Source organism: Emydura macquarii, unplaced genomic scaffold (genome assembly GCF_026122565.2).
Source record: "Emydura macquarii macquarii isolate MOO-44397 ecotype Brisbane River unplaced genomic scaffold, CSIRO-AGI_Emac_v2 contig_1790, whole genome shotgun sequence".
Lineage (NCBI taxonomy): Eukaryota > Metazoa > Chordata > Testudines > Chelidae > Emydura > Emydura macquarii.
This window is the reverse complement of record NW_027131927.1, coordinates 19,318,929-19,335,031: the sequence shown is the minus strand read 5'-3', so window position 1 is coordinate 19,335,031 and position 16,103 is coordinate 19,318,929. Positions and strand designations below refer to the sequence as shown.

At 46.3% G+C, this 16,103-nt stretch overlaps 1 protein-coding gene across 6 annotated transcripts in view; it reads right to left on the bottom strand.

Annotated features, from left to right (window-relative positions):
* Positions 1-16,103, bottom strand: part of SHROOM3 (shroom family member 3) — a 268,939-nt gene that overhangs the window by 19,162 nt on the left and 233,674 nt on the right. For all 6 annotated transcript variants that reach the window (XM_067557045.1, XM_067557046.1, XM_067557048.1 and 3 more), the window contains 2 exons: positions 8,002-8,133; positions 1,035-4,308 (listed from right to left, as the gene is read on the bottom strand). In XM_067557045.1, the coding sequence (XP_067413146.1) occupies positions 1,035-4,308; positions 8,002-8,133 (3,406 nt within the window). The remainder of the gene's footprint in view (positions 1-1,034; positions 4,309-8,001; positions 8,134-16,103) is intronic.

Sequence of the window (16,103 nt, the reverse complement as noted above, 5' to 3'; positions counted from 1 at the left end):
ACAATATTGCACCTGGATAATTTGTTTTACAGTGGCAGCAGTTCTAAATGTAGAAGATGACGTTTTTGTTGAGTAGAGCTACCCTTCGAAACCTGGGACTCCATGGACAGCTAGCAAACATTTTTAGAAAGAATCCTGCCTATGGAGCTTTCACATTTTGTTTTCTCTCCATCTCTCTCTCCATCTCTCTCTCGCTCTTTCCGACCAAGAGACCTCATGTGAAAACGATGGGACAAATCAGCACAGCTCCACTGATTGCAGTGATATCAATGGAGCTATACTGATTTACATCAGCTGAAGAGCTGGCCCAGGATCCTGCTTTCTTAGAAGTTCACTTGCTTCATTTGCTGCCACTAGAGTCACTCAAACCCTCCCTGCCATTTGTGACATCATCATCATTTTCACAACAATGTAGAGAACCGCGGCCCAGTTTCTCCTCTGCATTTGGACTGTAGGGGGATCCTCCAGAGGTGAAGAGGGGCACACCCCTCCCTGCAGGCAGCACAGAGTGCTGGGCTTCCCTGCACCTCCGCTGTTGTAATGGTCTTTTGGGGTCTCTGGCAGCTGGTGACCAAGGCCTGCTCTAATGTACGCCGGGGCAGTGGCAGTGGCCGGCTGCAGAGCCATTGTAGGATTGGGGAAGCACAATAGTGACTGACAGACACCCCTTTTCAGAGCTGCACTCCACTCTTCTGAGCTGCTGCTAAGTCTCTAGATCTCGGATTTCAGATGAAAGGGGAAGCAGCAGGAGCAGATGTACTCTTAAAAAAACATTTACACAAACAGCCTCTTCCCAAGCAAATAGCCTGAGTGTGAAGAAAACAGGGGAAGAGAAACACAGCAGGGATGTGCAATCCAGCCAGCAGGCATTTCAAACTGCATCATGCTAATCTGAACATATGGTCCATATCGCAGCGCACATTTAATCTCATTTTAGGAAGCAATCAACATAACTGAATGCCTGGCTAGGATGATAGCACCTCCAGCCCAGGCGGATTTCTTGCCTGTAAATATCACCTGGACAATGGACCTACCTGGCGTTTCTTGTCTGCTGTGGGAGACGACCGGGAGCGTATGTGCACCGTGACTGACTGGTTATCGGACCTATTAAGCAAGTCTTCCACCGACACTGATTTCCCAGATTTCCTCGGCAACGGCGCCTTTTCACGGGCCCACTCCTCCTTCATGTGGTGGACTTGGCCGTGTGAGCCAAGCTGGCCTGCCGGAGTGCCTTTTGGGAGTTCCGGATTGGCTCTGTAATCTCGGCGTCGGTCCGTTTTAAACTGGCTTACAAAGGAACTGCTGCTGCCATCATGGTGCCCCTTCTTTTGCTCAGACCCATTGAGATCAAAGCAGCCCATCAGCCCGGGGGGAAGGGTAGAGGAGACCCGGCCTGCTCTAGAGACCTGCTCTAGCGACTCTCTCCGGCGATAAAGCTTCTGGTCCTGGAGAGAATTCATGCTGGAGGCAGAGGAGAGGCTCTGGCTGTCCAGACCGCTGGCTTGCAGGTACGAGCTTTGCGCGCGCTCTCTCAGCGCCCCGGCATCTTGAGCAGGCCGCGTCCCAGTTTTGCGCTCAATGTAGTCCGCCAGTGCGTTCTGCTGGAGCTGCCTAAGCTCTGGCTTGGACAAATTGATGGTGGAGCAAGTCTTGCTCTCGCGCTCAAAAATCTTGCGCCGGCCAGCCACCGTGTTCTCCGGAAAGATGAAATGGAGGCCTTTCTTCTGGGGGGAGAAGGGCGAGGGCTCCCGGTCTGAGACACCCACTTCGTTTATCTTCTCGGGCTCAGAGTAGGACCTCTTCTTCTGCTCGGCTGTCAGCCGCTTCCTGCCCCCGATGCGGGACACGGGCTGCGGCCCAGCGTGGCTCTCCTTGTCGGTGTAATCCAGGATGGGGACATTAGTCAGTGCAGGCGTGATGCTGTGCCTCTCCTTTGGGACATGAGGGGATGCTGTTGCGCTCCTCATCCCAACGTGGGCCGAGGCTGGCCTCTGTGCACTCCTCTTGGGCTTGCTCCCAAAGGGTGGGCTGATGTCGAGGTCTTTGCGCCTGAACGACGTGGCTCTTAGAACCTTGGACTGGGCATCTTTAATGCTGTTTCTGTAGTCCCTGTTGAATAAGGTCTCCAGCCGTGATCCGTGAGCATCTGGGATGTTATCCCTCCAAAGGATTTCCCTCTCAGGCTCACACACCTGGAACGTGCTTTTGCTCCTTGGCAGGTTGTAGCACTCGCTCTGTCGTGCCTGCTTTGCTGCCGCTGCCGCCATCTGCTGCTCCACAGGATGCCAGACAGCCTCCACAGGCTTCGCACGCCCGTTACTGCTCACGGGCTGCCCACACGGCGCCTTCTCAGAGCCAGGCATGCTGGGGGGCCTGCACTCTTCGCCAGGCTCTGGGGAGCACGTCTTGTTTCGTATGTCCTCGGTGCTGTTAAGAGAGCACCTAGTGCTGGATGATTGGCTTGGCTTATTTGGCCCATAATTATGGCCAAAGCTGGGCACACCCAGGCTCTGGGGCCTCTGACTGCCTTGCTCACGTTGCTCGATCTTGCTGACCTTCTCCAGCACAGAACAGTGGGGCTTGCTGGAATCCAGGTTCCCAGGCTGGGTGCTCTGGGTGCTGCTGGAGCTTAGCCGGCTCCTGCTGAAATCGGAGGTCTTTGGGCAGAGCAGAGAAGAGGGCTCCTCGGATTTTGGCGCAGTATTGTGGAACGGGGCCGTGCTGGCGATTTCATCCTCGCGCCTTGTGAAAGCTGAGCTGTCCAAATCATTCCATTGTTCATACCCTTGCCCTCTTCGATCCTTCTCTGCTTTATTATTGTGATTCATTAAAGACAGTTTGGCATCGGAATAGCCCTCGCATTGCTGCATCTCCTTTAGCTCCGAGCTATTTTGCCTCATTGTGCTCTCTAGGCTGTTCTGCAAGGATGAAAAGCCAAGCTGCTTGGCCTTACTGTCACCCCAGTGATTCTGGGTGGTAGGGTCTCGAGCATTTTTGTCCTCCTGGAACTCAGCCGCCCAGTACTCCTTGGACTGGTAGAGAGCTTTGCTTTCATTGGCATCCCTTGAGCGGGCTGGCAGTGACTGTGAATTGTGGTTTGAGTGCTGTGCGGTGCTTGTGCTCTCTTGGACACCTTCTGTTGCCATATAAAGGCAGCCTGGCTTGTCCTTTTGTGGAGAGGTCGAATGGACTTCAGGGCCTGATGTACTGTGTGGTTTGTATTGAACGAATTTTGTTGCTGCTTCCTGCTTTTTCTCTGCAGCTGGTGGCCCGTGGTCCGGCCAGTAGAAGACGGCAGACTTGTTTGTAACGCTCTGGTTTCCATTCTCATCGAAACTGGAATGGCTGCAGACTGTGGCCTTCTCATGCGAGGCTGGAGGAGGTGGGGCGTACCCACTCTCTTTAGCCAGTGCTGGATAAAGCATCCCGTTATTGTTTGCGGAAGGCTGGGGCACCCGGGCGAAGTGAGGCTCGGGGGAAGGGACGGGGTAGACGCCGGTAGGAAGCAAAGGCTGTCCTGCGCTCTGCTTAGGCTTCACTGTAGGTCTGCTCTCCGGGCTCTTCTCCACCACTGTGTGCAGCTGCCTTTCCATAAACATGGGTTTCGGCAGCTGCCCCTGCCCCAGGGAGACAGGGCCCGCTGGTGCAGGCCATGCCCCTTTTGGATGAGCTCGGAGAGACTTGTTTTGATCCAGGCTGGACCAGGAGCTGGGCCTCTCATGGTGCCTTGTTGCCGCGTAGCTGTCACTACGAGTTGGGGGCATCGGGGGCCCCTTTGGGTGCTGACCCTCGCTGTCCAAAGAGCTCCTAGTCTGCTGGCCCCAGAAGGGGACTCCACTGTACCGGCTGTAACCAGGCAGCCTGCTGCAGCCCCGGCCTTCCGTCGGCGCCTGCACCTCGCCGCTCGGACGCAGCGTGGAGGAGTTCACCTCGTACTCCGCAGAGACCCCTCGCTGGGCATCATAGACCGTCTTGACGTACCTGATGTCGGCCTGCCTCATCCCTTCCTGCGGGCTGCCTTGGGAGTGCACGTTGTCCATGGAGAAGGAGCGCTCCTTGCCCAAGGAAGGTGCCGGGCACTCAGGGATGCTGGAGCTGGTGGAGAAGGAACTGTAGGCAGAGTCCCTCTTGCTGTGGAGTTGCGCAAGCTGGTCAATGCTGTTGGTGGATTTGGCTGGCGAAAGGTGGCCAGGGTGATACCCAGAGGGAGCATGGTCCAGGATCTCCATGCTACCCCATGAGCTGTACTGGTCAGGGCTTCTCCTCAGATAGCCATGGTCATAGCCAGAGAGATCACTCGTCGAGGAACTAGAGGAGAGAGAGAGAAAATGAGAAGGGAAAAATCTACTGTTAGCAAGGGAGGCACACTTTGGCTTATAAATGAGCTCAGATGCAAGATGTTTAGTTTTTAGAGGAACAGACGAAAACCCATATTTGGGCCTGACTCTGTTCGCTGTCTGCAGGCATTCTGGTTTACTAAGAGAAATTACTTGACATTGCAACACGTCTCCTATTTATCACCCGGGGCAGGAGGAGGGTGGGGGGAGGAAATAAAAGCGGAAGCACAATGCAAGCTATGGAGTCAGGGAAGATTTGCCCCACCCATCAAACCCATCCAAAGCATTTAAAAATTAAAAACAAATACAGATGCCAGAGAGGGGAAGAGCAAGGAGTAGGAGAGGCTTCTTGGGGGGAGGAATTGAATCTCTCTCTTTTTTCCATTTTGTTTCTTTTTATGGAGTTGAAGGCTACTCCCTGGCAGTCTTCCTGGAAACTCAACTGTACCAGAGAAATGTTGTTTGTTGTGAGAAAACTAAACAGACAAGACGGAAAGGAGATGGGGGCGTGTGTCCGTGGATGTGTGTGTGGGAAGAAAATTACAGTAGTGTTTTGATAAGGCCCCAGGAAGTCTTTACAGCCTCACCATAGATGTAGTTTAGCAGGCAAAGGTGTCCCCGTTAAGGGATCTGCTGGGCATGAGCTAGGTCAGAGGTAAGTGTGTTGGTAGAAGAACCTCTGATGTGGCCACTGGAAGGCTGTCCATCAAGAAGACTATTCTGGTGTCATTCTAGTTACTGGGAGAGAGGCAGCTGCTCTTGTTCCAGACGCACTTCGTTTCAGAACGTGTTTGTTCACTTTCAGTGGGGAGGTTTTAAATTGTTGGTTGGGAGGGCTGTTCTATGCTCACAGCCCATTTGACTCCAGCAGCTGTTTCTGGGGCTGAAGAGGGTAGTCTGAGGTACTCATTTCCCCTCTCCCTCTGTCCTCAAAAGTCTTATGCAGCCCTCCTCCTGGACACAGCTCACACAGTACTCCATTAATGCTACTATGAGTGGTGGCCAGAAGGAGCTCTTGAGACCAATGTAAAGTGATACCCCCATTCCCCTACACCAGGAGCTGAGCATGCTGCCCCAGCTGGGAGCGCTAGCAGCTGGCCCGGTCCAACAGCTGGCATTTTGGTGATGTGCAGAAAACAGAGTAGCCACCCGGGGTGGTTGGTAGTCACACCCTCAGCTTTGAAATAGCTGCATCTCGTGGAATGGCAGGTCCCATTCCCGGGCAGGGGCAACATGACCACCCTTCTTGCTTGGCTCCATGCACTTTCCTGTGTGCGCGTCCAATGAGATCGGAGGTGCTGAGCATCCATTGAAGTTAATAGGAGTTAGGGAGGCTCAGTAGCTCTGAAAATCAAGTGGCCAGGCCCTCTGAGAGAGTTGGTGTAATTTAAAGCAGCCCCCAGCTAATCTGTAGCTACTAAAAAGTCCATGGTACTTTTCAAAACATGTTCTGACTGTAACCTCTCCATGCACAGCTGGACTGAAGGAGCTAAGCTGTGCAAAGGGCAGATAGAAAGAGAAACAAGTGGCTAGGCTTGCAGAAAGGCAGTCAGGAGTTTGCCTGCAAAGCTAGCAATAAAATATGTGTAGGAAGGGGTGCGGAGAGACATAGAGGGAAATAACTTCAATGAAATCCCAGAACAACTCGTGTGTTCATGTCCAATGTCAGTTTCTGATCTGCTTTTGCATTTTATTTTAGTTTTTTTTTTTAAATGAAAAGCAGACTACGGGTCTCCGCCAGGGCCCTGGCATTTCAGGGAAGTCGATGTGTGGAGCTGGCAAACTGACCACTAGATGCCACTGGTGTTCCTCATTAAAAACATGGAGGAAGAAGCCTCTTGGGCAACAGCGCCTGGAATTGTGTGATCCAGGCTGGAGCTCTCTGCCAGAAATGCAGCAGCTGTGATGCAAAGCCCCTTGCTATCAGACGAATGGGCTACAGGATGATTTGAGCTGAGGGCTGGAGGGGAACACACATTTCTCCTGTAACTCTTTTTTTAAATCCTAGATAGTCTTCTTCTGCCCCACCCCCAGGCTCTTTTGAGCTGGTTCTTGGCTCATATTTGCAGTGCCAGAGTTTAAGATGCAAAGAGGATTTGCAAAGAGGCTGTGCAGAGAATGCCCTCCTTCTGAATTCTGAAAGCCCACCTGCCTGTCCAGGGGAATGAAGAGGGTAGGATCTCGTATATCTCTCCCCAGACTCCCATGACCACAAGTGTCTTCTAGATCTTCTTAGAGCAACCAGAGATACGTCTGTACAGACTTTGAAAAGAGAAAGCCCCACAGGTGGGGATCAGAGCTTTCGTTCCAGTCTGCAGCCTAAACAATGTCTGGAGGGGTCTGGTACCATATTCTTTTAACAGAACTAGGATCCCATGCTTAGTCCTCTGGGACTGTTCACCATGTCACTGACTCAGGGGGAAACACACACACATAACTATGATAACTCTGACCCCTGCAGAAAGCACTTGGCAAAATCAAGAAATCCCCATCAGTGACATCATAATTTCATTTTGGTTATAGTGACTACTCATGAAAGCAGCTTGTTACACTGACAGACGATGATTCCATGCTGCCTGGGTCCTTTTCTCATTTCTTTTTACATGCTAATTTTTATTCCACATTTGTGTTCTGCATAAGAGGGGTTTAAAGGAATTGCCCCGTTGAAGAAGACCAGGAAGCACAGTGTTTAATCTGTTTAGGATCTAATTTTCAAGTCTAGGTCTAGATCTTGAGTTGTTACATTGCAGTGGTACAGTACGACTTGGCTAGGTCCCTGCTTAGAGTTGGCATCTGGCTGCTAGTGCGAGGCTGAGATTTGACTCAGACCCTTCTTAGAGGGTGGGAATACAGGGCCGGATTTTTAAGAGAGTTCATCACCTACAGTTCCCACACAGGCACCTAAATACAATGAAACTTGCCACTTCATTTGGATGCCATGTAGCAGCCCAGTGTGTGTAAAAATCAAACCCCAACAGTGGACAGCGAGCACTTTTGAAAACCTGGCCTGTGAAGTATTTGGGGCAAATGGTCATGTTGCCCCAACACATTCTGTCCCATTCCTTTGTCTCTGGGGTCTATATTTAGGCTCTGATCCTTCAATGAGCTCCTCACAGGCAGATACTGGAGCCAGTGCAGAGCCTCATTGACGTCAATGAGGCTCTAGGGGTCACTGGAGCTCATTGTAGGAGCAGGGCCTTCGTTTAGAAGCCTTGTGGACCCGTGTCTTACTGCGTGTATGTAAAGTGCCGATGGGAGCAACATAAAGAAATAAAGATAATAATCATAGTAGCCAAATACTGCAGTCCTTGCCTAGTGCTTGACCCAAAGCCCAGTGAAATCATCCGGCATCTTTCAACTGACTTCTCTGAATTGTATGTCCTTACACACATAACATTACCATTCAAGCCAATGGGAGTTTTCCCTGTGTAAAGACTGGGTAAGGACGGCAGGAACTGGTAATGCAACAAGTATATTATGCAAAGCAGGTTGCAGTAGACAGACAGTTCAGCAAGGATGACTGATTTTATTGCTTTGGGAGGAAGGATTTTTTTATGGCTGAGTAGAGAATTTTCTTTTCTTGGAATGATATATTAAGCAAAAAACAACTCTGCTGTAATTCTTTGAGTCTTACAGTACATGGCCAAGACCACATGGCCCTTACCTGGAATGGTAGGACTGACGCCAAGGAGTGCCAATCGTGCCCTGAGATATTTGCATCATGCTGGGATCGGGTTGGTTCTCTATGAATTTGGTTGAATGCCAGGAGTGCAGTCGGCCCACAAGTTCGCCCTGCCTATGTAGAAAGAGAAAGGGATCCAAAATATCAGCAACACCCAGTCATTTGGCTCCTTTGTCTGGGGCAAGATCCGTGTCAATGGACATTGGCAAATAAATTTCAATCAGCACATATCACTCCTCACACTTCTGTTTACTGCTACTTTTCAGACAATTAATTTGAAAGGACATCGAGTTACCGACCCTTCCTACCATATGTAAACACGACAGCACACATTCACACCAACGCGTATTCACCGTCATGCCAACACATGCCCATCAGCACACACACTGACATGCTGACACGTGGATACATACAAACATAGTGAGCGCTGACACACAAACCTATTCTAAGATTGTTACCAAGCCCACCGGCTCCTTGTTGAGATTTTTCCTTGTGTGTCTTAATTGCAGACATGGGACCTAATCCAGCAGGATGATCCATGCTAGTGGACCCTTCAATCCACCCATATGGACAAAGGAGTCCATTCACACGGATTAGCTTGCCGTTTCGGGGGTTTCTTTGGTAGTAGCTATTGAATGTACCATGTGATGCTGCTGCCTGATAAAATCTCCATAGGTAATTAACATTTTTCAAAACATATTGTTTATATTAAAATAATGGCTGGCAGAGTTATCTAAAGAATTAATAGACAGAAAGGGAAAGCCTGGGCAATATTACATAGGGTTCTTTAATTTCTTCAGTGCCTATAAACATCCAGTATGACATAAGACCAGTAAAGTACCATCTATGATTGTCCTTTACATCTTACAGTGCCTTTCATTTAGACAGACATCTCTTCACAGAGTGTGTCCCAGGCCGCACACGCAGGCCTAGCATGGGAAGGGTTTCATTGCCTCAGTCGTCATTGCCACACACAATCTCAGACAATTTTGGGCAAACGCACCATTTTAAAGTACAGTGGCAGAGAAGAAAGTCAAACCAGGGAACAGCTACTAACTCAGGAGTTAAATGGACCCGAATGAACTCTCTTTTGCGCCTGATTCTTTCCATTTTCTTCCTTTCCTTCTTTGTATAAACTCCCTTTCCCCCTTTTTGTCTGTCATTTGGCTACAGTTCCACCGTCTCTCCTCCCATCACTGCAGTAGTCAAGCTCTCTGGGTGATTCTCAGTCCTGTGCTAAGGACCAGCACAAGACCTATATAACACTCACATCTCTCAACTTTCTAACCTCATAGATAACTCAGCCTGCACAACTGTGCTATTCAAGGTGAATAATACCTTTCTGTGCCAGGCCTCTCCCAGAAATCTTTGTCTCACTGAGAGGTTCATACATTTTGTACAATGTGTTCCACATAAATCAATAAATAGAAAATCTTAGGTAGATACAAAACAGAGATTTTGAAGATGGCTTCCACTAGAGCTGCATGAAGTTGTGAAAAAGAGGGTCAAAGGATAATATACAGTCTAAAAATGCTACTGCTGTGGGCCAGATCCTCAGCTGGTGTAAATTGGCATTTACACCAGCTGAGGATCTGGCTCCATTTCCTCTTAAGGAGAAAGTGCTGAGAAAAATTAGGCCATAACAGTATTTCATTGTTTTTGGTTTTGTTTTTTGCAAGCCATTTGCTAAAGACTCCCCAAAACCAAACCATTATTTCAGTTTTAAGGGCACCTTTGATCTTCAGTGAAGGAAAAAGATCTGTTCCCCCCTTACCTCCTCCCCCCGTTATGACAGGAGCACATTAATAAGAGCTGAACTGAAACTTTAAAAAGGAGGAGCTGAACGAATCAAATTTTACACGTAGGTGTGTTTAAACAGGGCTCTTTTGTTCCATCCCTTACCAAGAAAACAAGGAAACTGAATGCTGTTGGGTGGGTGGCTGACGGAACTGGATTTACTAAGTAACTCACACTGTTGCCTTCTCTTATTCCTGAAGAGTCCCTTCATAACACGAAGAGACTTGGGGATTTAAAGGATTTCTTTGTAGTTTGGCAGAAGCGAGACCTACAACATTTTCATTTCTTGCTTGGGAAAGCCCATTGTTTGACAGACAGAAGTATGAATCCTTCAGCAAAGAGCTGTAAGAGGAGTTATGCTGCCCAGTCCTCTAAGCCATTAATACCTTAAAAGCAATTCAGCCAACAACCCTGTAACAGCACAATCAATAAACAATGAAGCTGTGAATCTAACACAAAAGACATGCCCTACCAACCAAGTGTGGGGTAACCTTGTAGGGTGTCCACACCTACTTGTTGCTGAAAATGTGGATTAAGTGTAATAGAATCTTAGCAGAGTTTAAGCTAATAGTGGTGACCAACTGCTCATGTTGCACAAAGTCATGACACAAGCTCAGTGGAAAATTCGGGACTGCAATGTCTGTGCACATGTGCAGGAACCAAATTAATAAGACTGAGAGCCTGATCCAACTCCTGCTCAATTCAATAGAAAGACTCCCTGTGACTTCACTAGGATTGGACCCTAACGTCTACAGATCAATGCCCAGCTGATGTCTTCTGTGTTGGGGTATGTGGGCGTGGCACAACACCATAGGTTCATATGGCAAGCCAAGAAGTTCCTGGCATGTGCCTTCTAACACAGGAGTGAGCAAGGAGCTCACTCTTTCAGGGATTTGCACAAATCTAGTTTACTGCTAGTACGGCCATCCTTAGAGGAGGGAGACTAGAGCATCAAAAACTAATGGAAACTACTTGATCTGCAGCTGACTATTTATCTCCAATTGTGTATTATGGGGAAGGTGACCACATTTAACTCATCAGAGCAAAGCACTGGTTTGCCAAAGACAGGGCTTGATTGCTGCAGTCCTGGTAAAAACCATTCCATACATGAGCTTTACTCCAGGGTACAGGTTTCAGGTACAAATACAAAATCCCTGCAAGAAGAAACATTTTTTAAAAACGACTGTAGAGCTGGCTTTGAAGAGGCTACAATATTGAGAGACCCTGACTCTTATCCTAGACAGACAAGCACAGTTGTAAACCTCGCAGTACTGCAGTTAATTTCTGACTCAAGACAAACAATGAACCAGATTGGGAGTAAATCAGTGTAGCTCCATTGGCTTCACTTAAGCCAAGCCAATTTACAGAAACCAAGGATCTAGTCCAGAAAGAAATATTTCAACAGGAAAAACTGCTGATCTGCTTTACACTCACTCAGCAGATGACTCTGTACATTTGTTTTAAAAGGACCACACCTGTCTCGTACATATTTAAATGTTAGGATACTTCATTACAACAATTATAGAAAATTCTCATCATTTGAAAGCTTAGAATCATGGTGAAAAATTACCCTTTTGTTGCCAGTGCTCGTAAATTCCAGGGTTTGACAGGACGCTTGACGAGATTTTCAAAGCCACCTAAGGGACTTGGAAGAATTTGGCATCCAGGTCACTTAGACATCTTTGTAAATCTACTGAACTCTGGACAGAAGGAAGGCCCACACTAGTGGACATCAATGCAGGACAGGGACCTAACAGGGTATGTCTACTCAGCATTTCGGAGCAAGCTTTCCTGCTGGGACTGACAGAAGCCCCCCCAGCTTGAGTCACAACATCGAAGCATTGTCTAGGTGTCACTAGTAATCCAGTAGTTACTTTTTCAGACAGAAATGGGATTATCATATTAACAGATTCTTTTTAACACTTTCTGGCCAAGGTTTGAGGCAATCTAGACTGAATAGCATATAAGGGCATTACAGAGATTTTGGACCATTAACAGCTTTACGGGTTTTATTTTATTAGGGAGGGTACAGTGTATTCTTCATATATAACAAAGAGGTGAAATTCTTGTTTTGAATGCAAAGCTTAACTCAATTTTAACAACTGCAACCAGTGCCTCTATAATGATGTTTTAACACCAACTCTTCGAATGGACTAAAATAAAAAGGAAATGTATTTTAAGTCTTTTTAACAGTTTAACTGAAACACTGAATACTCTTTCTCCTCTGCTTACAAATTTAAAAACATATCTCTAACTACAAAACAATTAATCCCAATTAACACACTAATCCAAATGGCTACATAGAGTGTTCTGAAAAGATTGTGTAAAAATGTCCACATTTATCAAAACTGATGCACAGAGCTCTTCAAATTGCAGTTCTCATGTTTATACTTTCCCAGTAAAATTTTCCCATTACTAAATTTTAGGGTGGAGTACAGTATTTAAAAAATGGACTAAAAGAAATGATATAATCCCCTGTGATACGGGGATTTATCTTCCTCAGATTTCAAAAGTCAGCCTAAAGATCCGTGTAACCATTTGTGGGCAGCCTTCATAATTCAGCAATGTGGCTTCTGTAGGGAGAAAAAACTGCATAAAGAATAATGCACAGAGACATCTGGACCAGATTCACCAGTATATCCCAGTTGCTTTGGGCTGCTCTGGAGATGCAAAGCACCATACATCCAGTTTAATCATACACCTAAAGTGGTTTTATGGCCGCTTTGCACCAGCAAAACAGCACAAAGCAACTGGAGCATACAGGTGAATCTGACCCATTAAATACACAGCCTCCTCTCACACTTTTTTAACACTAGTGTTGCTCAGTTTATGTCACTGCAGATTCACCTGACTTGAATCAGTGTAGCTTAGAGGAAAATAAGGCCCAGTAGTTGAAAAGTATTTGCTTTATTTTGACTGACTTCCTGATCAAAAGGGGAAAACAAATCTTAATTACTGTGCTGATTTTGAGGAAAGAAATAAAGCAGACCCAGGAAAAAGCTTTTTGATTTTGCCATTTTAAAAACAAATAGAAAAAAACAGCAATGGGAAAAGGCAAAAGTGAGAAAATTAAATTCACTTGCTTTTATCAGGGTGTTGATGAGTACCTTTATTCAGTATTTATCTTGCACTACAGCGCTATCTGGGTTAGCCAGGAGCCCCTTCTGCCTGCTTCTCAACTGTTGTATATGTCTTTTCATTTTCTAGTGCAAAGATATGGATACTGTAAATCATACATAAGGACCTCACCTACAACAAGCATGGAATGTATTCATTGTCTGACAATATCCAGTGAGGTATTCGTGAAATTCCTAGTGTTGTGGGGAAGTTATGGAAGTTTTTGAATGTGTATGTATGGGCCAGATCCTCAACTGGTGTAAATAAGTGTAGCTCCACTGATGTCAATGCTGATTTACAGCTGCTGGGAATCTGACCCAGAGGCCTAGTGGGACAAAATAGGTGTGTAGTAATCTTGGGAGTTCCCCCAACAAATAAATCACAGAACATAACAAGGCATCAGCGCTGTGGAGGTGCTTCTTTGCACCTGCCATTCATCAGAATGTTAGCTAAGCAGGGCTGGATTCTCCATTGGCTTTAACCTTGTGCCGTAACATACACCAGGGTTACACAAGGTGCTGAACAATGGGAATCTGGCCCCTAATTTTCTAAGCTCATCTACAGAGAATACTAAAACACAAAGTAAGATGATGACAAAGAGTTCCAAAATGGTGACATTACCTTGTAGCAAACATCAGCATTTTTTATAGTAACCCTCTGGCTAAATCGGCGTCATAGGTCTCTTTCCATTGTTCTCCGTTCTTTTTCGGCCTCTTTTTGGACATAAAAGTTCTCCAGGAGCTCCATTTTCTGATGCAGTTGTACAGGCTGGTCTGACTCCAGAGCACTGAGTTTAAGGGAAGTTACATCAACCAACCATTCCACTAAAGTGACCAATAACGCCACACTGGAGTTCCAGAGAGAGCAGGCATCCCACTGTGCACCATGCTACAAAAAGCTAACTGCTGAGTATCACAACATGATGCAAGAAAAAACAAGGGGGTGGGGGGGTGGAATTGCTGTCTGCTTCCACCTGGGAAAAATGCTTCATGGCAGAAACCAATATTAAATCCAAAGTTTCCTTTTGCGTGATCTCACCAATAGCAACTTTGCAGCCTCCTCCACACACAAAAATGACACTGCCTGCAAAACCCCATGAGAAATCTTTTGCAATTCTTCACTAAGGGCTTCATTACAAAACACTGCAAAGACCTTTGGAGGGGAAATGAGCTGATTTTCATGCTGTGGGGGATCTGTACATTTTGGTGCCATTCTTATCAAGTATGAAGCAGTTGAGTTGCATAAAGGCTGCCGTAAGCATGTATCAGTACCAGGATGCATTCTGATGAAGACCATATACGATGAAAAGACCAGGGATAAAGGGATCTCAACTGCACAAAGCAGTCCTTATATCACACCTGTGAATCCCCAATTCTCACATCTCAGCAGTTCATCAAGGGGTTCCCGAGATCACTAAGAGAGGAGAGAATGGATGCCAGGCCCAGCACTGTAAAATTACCCCAAATCTACTGTCAGGGGTTTAGAACTTGGTTATAAAAATGAATCCCACTTAAAAGGGGCAAGATGTTTAACACTGAAAAGTGGCTACTACAAAAGTGGGCATACAATGCTTGCCTTCCAAGGCACCACAGGCACATGGCTTAGTAGAGCCACACAAAATGAGTCAGGTCTACTGGCTCACCTGAAATCCCAATGGTCTGCCTTACAGGGCCAAACTCTATTTTCAGTTACCAGCCCAAATAAAAGGCATTCTCTACATGTTAGGCTCCCACTCAGGTTTCTCCATCTTTTATATGGGCTATATTTTGCCTTAAGTTACACTTGGGAAACCCCATTGCAGTCCATGGTCCTGTCCAAGTGTCTGATTCAGCCATGCACTTAAGTGCATCGTTAACTTTATTAGTGTGCTTAGGTCCCATTTAAGTCGATAGAATTTAAGCACATGTGTAAGTACTTTGCTGACTCAGGACTTTAACTGTTCATTAACTGGAAGTATTGTCAGCAATAGCTAGAGTCATGCACAGGATAAGAAAGCACTGGGCAAATTTCTCAACAACGTCACACCTGTGCATCTCAGTGACCTGCAATAGCTCTGTCTATTCCAGTCCAAAGTGTCTCTTGAGCAGAGAAAGATAACTCAGCAAAATTATACAGAGCTTTGAAACACAGGTGTATGTCTAGCATGAGACCACAGATCCCATCTTCACTCATGAGCCAAGGTAGCTCTGTAAAGATGAAAGGCTGGTGCATTAATTCAGTACACTGCCACAGAAACTTCGGATTAAATGATCTCTCCAAGTCATACTTAAATACTGCATCACACACAGAGCCCCATCAGAACCTTCTGAAGATGAGAATTGGTTGCAATAAGAATTTTAGCCAGTCTGGGCATGCCAAAAGGGCTGCCAAATTTATAACGAGGTCAACCTCCTCCTAACTGCAGGACTCACTTTGTGGATCTAGAGGTAGAAGGGGCTTACAAATATATGCTTGAAAAACACATGGAAAGCTTTCAGTCAATAGCTTCCCTCCTACCTAGTGCTAGATTAAAACAATGTTACAGCCCTTAAGGCAGCCATTGTAAAGCTATAAAATATACCTAATGGATCTTTTTTAAAAAAAGAGAGATTTTGAGCATGAAGGATTCATTTAACATTAACTCTTTTGCTTCTGTGGATTATGAAGCTTCCCTTGTTGCTGGAGGGCTTCATACCAAGACTCAAAGATTCAAAGGAAAATATTACTGGAGGGAGGCAAGTAATAATGATGGGGGACAAAAAAAGCTTTAGACTGACGTCCGAACTGATGTCCAAGTTTCAGTAAGATGCTGAAGCTAAAAAGGAGGATTTTGAAAGGAAACCTCTTCATCAGCTGGTGTATCATAGAAACCCAAGTCTACCTCTGATTAACTTAACTTGAACCATGCAGAGAATAATGGGATGTAATTTAGTCTTTCAGAACACGAATCAGTGTACGTAAAGGGCCTATCACTGCTTTGGACTGATTACCAATTAAGTCATCACTGTCTACACTCCAATCCAGTGACATTTATTTTTCATTCACAATATGTAGTTGAAACTACAGGTGTACAGAGTTTCATCAGATTCATGGCTGACAAATGAATCATAAAGAACCTTTGGTGAGTCTAGATTTTCCCAATAAAAGCTAATCCATATGGATGTACTCCTGTGTCCATAGGGGTGGGTCTA